This window comes from Saccostrea cucullata, unplaced genomic scaffold (assembly GCF_032062105.1).
Source record: "Saccostrea cucullata isolate Sc308-1 unplaced genomic scaffold, CSIRO_AGI_Scuc_v1 ctg14521, whole genome shotgun sequence".
Taxonomy (NCBI): domain Eukaryota; kingdom Metazoa; phylum Mollusca; class Bivalvia; order Ostreida; family Ostreidae; genus Saccostrea; species Saccostrea cuccullata.
The window spans coordinates 10,940-15,723 of record NW_026919434.1 but is presented as its reverse complement, the minus strand read 5'-3'; the positions used below and the strand labels follow the sequence as shown (position 1 = coordinate 15,723).

General features: G+C 36.0%; 2 protein-coding genes across 2 annotated transcripts; both read right to left on the bottom strand.

Moving 5' to 3' along the window:
* Nucleotides 1-2,561: 2,561 nt before the first annotated feature.
* LOC134231531 (uncharacterized) lies at nt 2,562-2,945 on the bottom strand. The gene has a single exon (XM_062713495.1). It carries the CDS (start codon nt 2,943-2,945, stop codon nt 2,562-2,564), a length of 384 nt encoding a protein of 127 aa, XP_062569479.1.
* A 181-nt stretch (nt 2,946-3,126) lies between these two features.
* Nucleotides 3,127-4,215, bottom strand: LOC134231525 (uncharacterized). The gene has a single exon (XM_062713480.1). It carries the CDS (start codon nt 4,213-4,215, stop codon nt 3,127-3,129), a length of 1,089 nt encoding a protein of 362 aa, XP_062569464.1.
* Between the last annotated feature and the right edge of the window lie 569 nt (nt 4,216-4,784).

Sequence of the window (4,784 nt, the reverse complement as noted above, 5' to 3'; positions counted from 1 at the left end):
ATTTTAAAACTATTTTTCAACCGATAGGTTGATTAACGTCGTAACTGTGTGTTCATGAAGTGTTCATGAAAGAGAGGGTCATAACTAATGTTTACAATATAAACTCTTAAAATCGAAAATGAATGAATTTGTGAATTTCTCAATTATTTTCGTATTTTTTAAAAATCCTCGTTATCTATCAAAAAATTTTGTAGTACTCCATAAAAACAGAAAATGTAATTTTTACATTTTGAGATGCCCCCACTGGAAACCAGACGATAGAATTATTGTGTGTCTTATATATAATGTATATAAGACACACTCTGCTATAGTAATACTCATCATATATTATAATTTTAACAAAAAAGTCGTAAAAATTGTAGTTGTTGACATTTTGCCATATAATGCTTTAGTAAAAGAAATAGCTGTATTACTAGGGAAAACATTGAATATAAAAAATAAAGAGTTTTATTTATATACAATATTTATTTTTATCCCTAAGTTGATTCGAAATAACCTTTTCAACTCGAAATTCTAAACACAACAGAGTCTGACACATCTGTTTCATATCTGGCTATTTTACTAGAAGAAGATATGAATGGTTACCTTATGTAGCCTTCCAAGTTTATACCAGTAGAAAAAGTCATATTCACACCGATTCGAAATTTTAATCCGAAGATTCCAACATGTCATATCGATGAGATTGACTACAAAAAACAATGAATAACAATATAATGCATGCGTACTATACATGAGTTATTTTTCCTGAATTTATACATAAATATCTTTACTATAAATCCTATAATTCCTGTATTATAAATTCTGAAGTTCTTTAAGACTTGAAAGATAAAAATATACAAAATAGCAAGATTGAGAATTACTTTCGTTACGTACTGTACATTGTGAACACATGGGTATGTTTACACTTCAATATTCAAAGTTATGCAAAATAAAGCAAAAATACTTATGCAAAATATACTCAAGACATTGTTTAAATTAAATAAATACATACCAAATTTGTTAGACACTGGTATACTAGTCGTACAGAGTAACAAACAATAGGCTACAAAAAATCGTGCCTTCCATGATTCGACTTCCGAGACGTACAAAGAAAAACTGTAGCTAGGTAAACCGTAAAATTCCGGATTGGCCGTTACATATTGCCCCCTTAATTGGGTTTCCACAAAAAACACAATTATCAACTCATTACAAACAAGGCCAATCAAAAAAATTACATACAAATAATGCATGCCAAATAAAATAATTTCAATTGTTTCATACGAAAGTTATTTATGGTCCAATTATCGTCGAAAGTTATTTATGGTCCAATTATCGTCACTGTCAGATCCATGCCACACAGTCATCATCACTCGGACTCAACAAGCAGACAGAGTTTTCTAATCGGACGCATCAGGGTTGATGATCCAGTCTTCACTTTGACAACTCGCACAAGGTCATCTCTGTCCTTCATCGTCTCGATCACTCGTCCCATTAATCCATGAATTCCTTGGAGAGTTGTCCATCACAAGAACAATATCACCTACTTTCATATTTCTAGTTGGTTGTGTCAATTTTTGCCTTTTCTGTAAAAGCTGCAAATATTCATTTTTCCACTTTGCCCAAAATATGTCATCTAAGTACTGGATTTGACGCCATCGTCGTCTCACATAATTGTCCTTTTTATCAAAAAGTCCAGGGGGAAATCTCTCACCAGGTCGCAAAAGTAGCAAATGATTTGGTGTTAGCGCATCCACATCGCGTACATCCTCTGACATTTCTGCAATTGGCCTTCCATTTAGAATTGCTTCAACTTCACAAAAGAGTGTAGAAAGTCCTTCATCACTAATGCGAATATTTTGTTCACACATCACTGAATACAAAACTTTTCTAACAGATCTTATGAGTCCTTCCCATACACCTCCAAAATGTGAAGCAGCTGGCGGATTGAACTCCCATTGGATTTTCTTCTGAAGCATAAATTCATGTATCTGATGCAAGTTCCATCTCTGTATTTCCTCTGACATTTTCTTAGCAGCACCAACGAGATTCGTGCCATTATCTGAACGAATGAATGCTGGTATTCCTCTTCTTGCTATAAATCTTCTAATGGCATTTATGCATGAATCTGTGTTCAGAGAAAAAGGCAATTCAAGATGTATTGATCTTGTAACTAAATATGTGAAAATCACACCGTAACGCTTCAGTGTACTTCTACCTTCAAAGGGTCCAAAGAAATCCATTCCAAGCCTGGTAAAGGGGGGGTCATCTGCCTTAAGTTTTTCTTCTGGAAGATCTGCCATCTTTTGTTTTTCACAAACACCTCTGTGTTTCTTGCATATCACACATCTGGATACCAAACTTTTAATCATCACACTTGCACCAATAATCCAATATATCTGTCTTAAAACACTTACGATCGAGTTTTTTTCCCAAGTGTCCAATGGTTTGATGAGCGTCTTTAATGATGAGACTAGACACTGGAGAATTTTTTGGCAGGATTATTATCCTATGCTTTTCTGTTTTCCAGAATCGGTCCTATTTTTCAAGGCTTCAATTTCCTCGCTGAAATGTTTCTGCTGCACCTAATACATTAGAGCCTTTTCTGCTTCAGTCCTCTTTGAAATTGTCAGTTGTAATTTTTTCTTGACTTCTTTTTTGCGTTCCTTTGTCCTGTCCTCTTTGGGCTCTTCTTGTTCAGCTTTCACTGCAGATTTTAAGTATTCCTTTTCGACGATTAGCCATGCAGTCATCTTGATTAATTTGAACCAGTCTGAACAGTACTGAATTAAGCATTCAACTCCTTCACGTTGAGTTGTCTCATTTGTACAAACATTCACAGGTCTTCTTACTTCTGGGTCATCAATTGGAATGTTCAAGTTTTCACAACACTTTGGCCACTCATCTTCATCATTCCATAAGAAGTCTGGTCCTTGTAGCCATTGGTGAGTTTTCAAAAACTTTTCCATGTTCATTCCTCTTGATGCCAGATCAGCTGGATTTTTTTTGTGTGTCTACATAACGCCACTGTTCCACTTCAGTTGCTTCATGAATTATCGCTAGACGGTTTGCTATAAAGGTATAGAAACGTGTCATTTTGTTGGATATGTACCGAATAACTGTCATGCTATCAGTCCAATAAAATACTTGCTAAACAAGGTAGTCCAGTTCTTTCATTATCATTTGACAAAGTTTCACTGCACTTGTAGCCGCTGTCAGTTCTAATCTGGGTACACTCACAGATTTCAGGGGCACAACTCTTGATTTTCCTAATACAAATGCACAGTGAACATGTCCATCTTCATTCAAAAGTCTGAGGTAAAACACTGCTCCGTACCCAATCTCACTTGGATCAGCAAAACAATGAAGTTGACAGTTGACAATGTTCTTAAAATTCGCTGACTTATAGCATCTTGAGACGTTTATTTTCTCTAAATCTGGCAATTGCTGTAGCCAACTATTCCATTTCACTAGCTCCTTAGCAGGAATTTCTTCATCCCAGCTTATCCCCCTTTTACACAAGTTCTGTAATATGGATTTGGCTGTCAAAATAAAGGGAGAAACAATCCAAAGGGGATCATAGACGGAACTAACGACACTTAAAATGCCACGCCTAGTTACTGGTTGGTTGTTATTGTTCAACTGAAATCCAAGTACATCCTTTTTTATGAACCAATATACACCTAAAACACGCTCTACTAAACTTTCATCACTTAAGTTCCACTTTTCAACTTCCTGAACTCTGTCTATTTCTGGCACAGATTCTAGGACTTTTTCACTATTGCTGATGAATTTGGTCAAATAAAATCCACCCATCTTGCACAAAGCTGAGACATCCTTAATCAAAGATACAGCAGTTTCCTCTGCAACAACAGAAGTCAAACAATCATCCACATACATATTTCTTTTCACAGTATCTGTTACTATGGGGGCAAACTGTTCTTTGTGCTTCTCTGCAGTTATCTGTAAGGCATAATTACAACAACTCGGTGATGAAGTTGCTCCAAATAAATGAACAGTCATCCTATACTGTAACGGTTTTTGATCTATAACTCCGTCCTTCCACCAGTAAAAACGTAGGAAATTTCGGTCCTTTTCTGGCACTTTCACTTGGTAGAACATGGATTCGATGTCGCCCAATATTGCAATCTCTTCTTGTCGGAATCGCATCAATACGCCCAGGAGATTATTTGCCAAGTTTGGTCCTTGTAGTAACTGATTGTTCAAAGACACTCCCATGAATTTCGCGGAACAGTCAAATACCACTCTAATTTTATTTGTCTTTTTTGGATGATAAATTCCGTGATGAGGTAAGAACCAAATTCCCCCATCTTCTTCATTTAGTTCATCTTCTGGAACCGGTTCTGCGTAGCCTCTTTACAATATTTTGTCCATGAACTCTACATAGTGATCCTTAAATTGAGGATTCTTCATAAATTTACATTTTAGTCCTTCTAGCCTCTTCAAACACTGTGCAGAATTGTTTGGTAACACAACATCCTTTCTGCGGAATGGAAGTCCAATATGATAGTGGCCATTTTCAAACTGAATTGAATTCTCTACTTGCTGTAAAAAGTTTTTGTCCTCCAGTGAGTATTCCTTCTTATCATCCACCATCAGCTCAGCCTCTGGAAAGTCAAATTTCATTATTTGTTTGAAAATATGATCAAGCTGTGTTCAATCATTTTGAATACACACATGATTCACATCAAAGGTTGTTCTGTTTCTTATTATATTCCAAGGAATCCAGCCTAGTCTGGTTCTAGTTGCATGGGGTGAACCTCTTGGTCCTACTGCCAGCTCAAATG

What these genes read in the sequence shown, in the direction of transcription:
- LOC134231531 (XM_062713495.1), bottom strand. Translation starts at nt 2,945, where the DNA reads ATGGAAAAGTTTTTGAAAACTCACCAATGGCTACAAGGACCAGACTTC.
- LOC134231525 (XM_062713480.1), bottom strand. Translation starts at nt 4,215, where the DNA reads ATGGGAGTGTCTTTGAACAATCAGTTACTACAAGGACCAAACTTGGCA.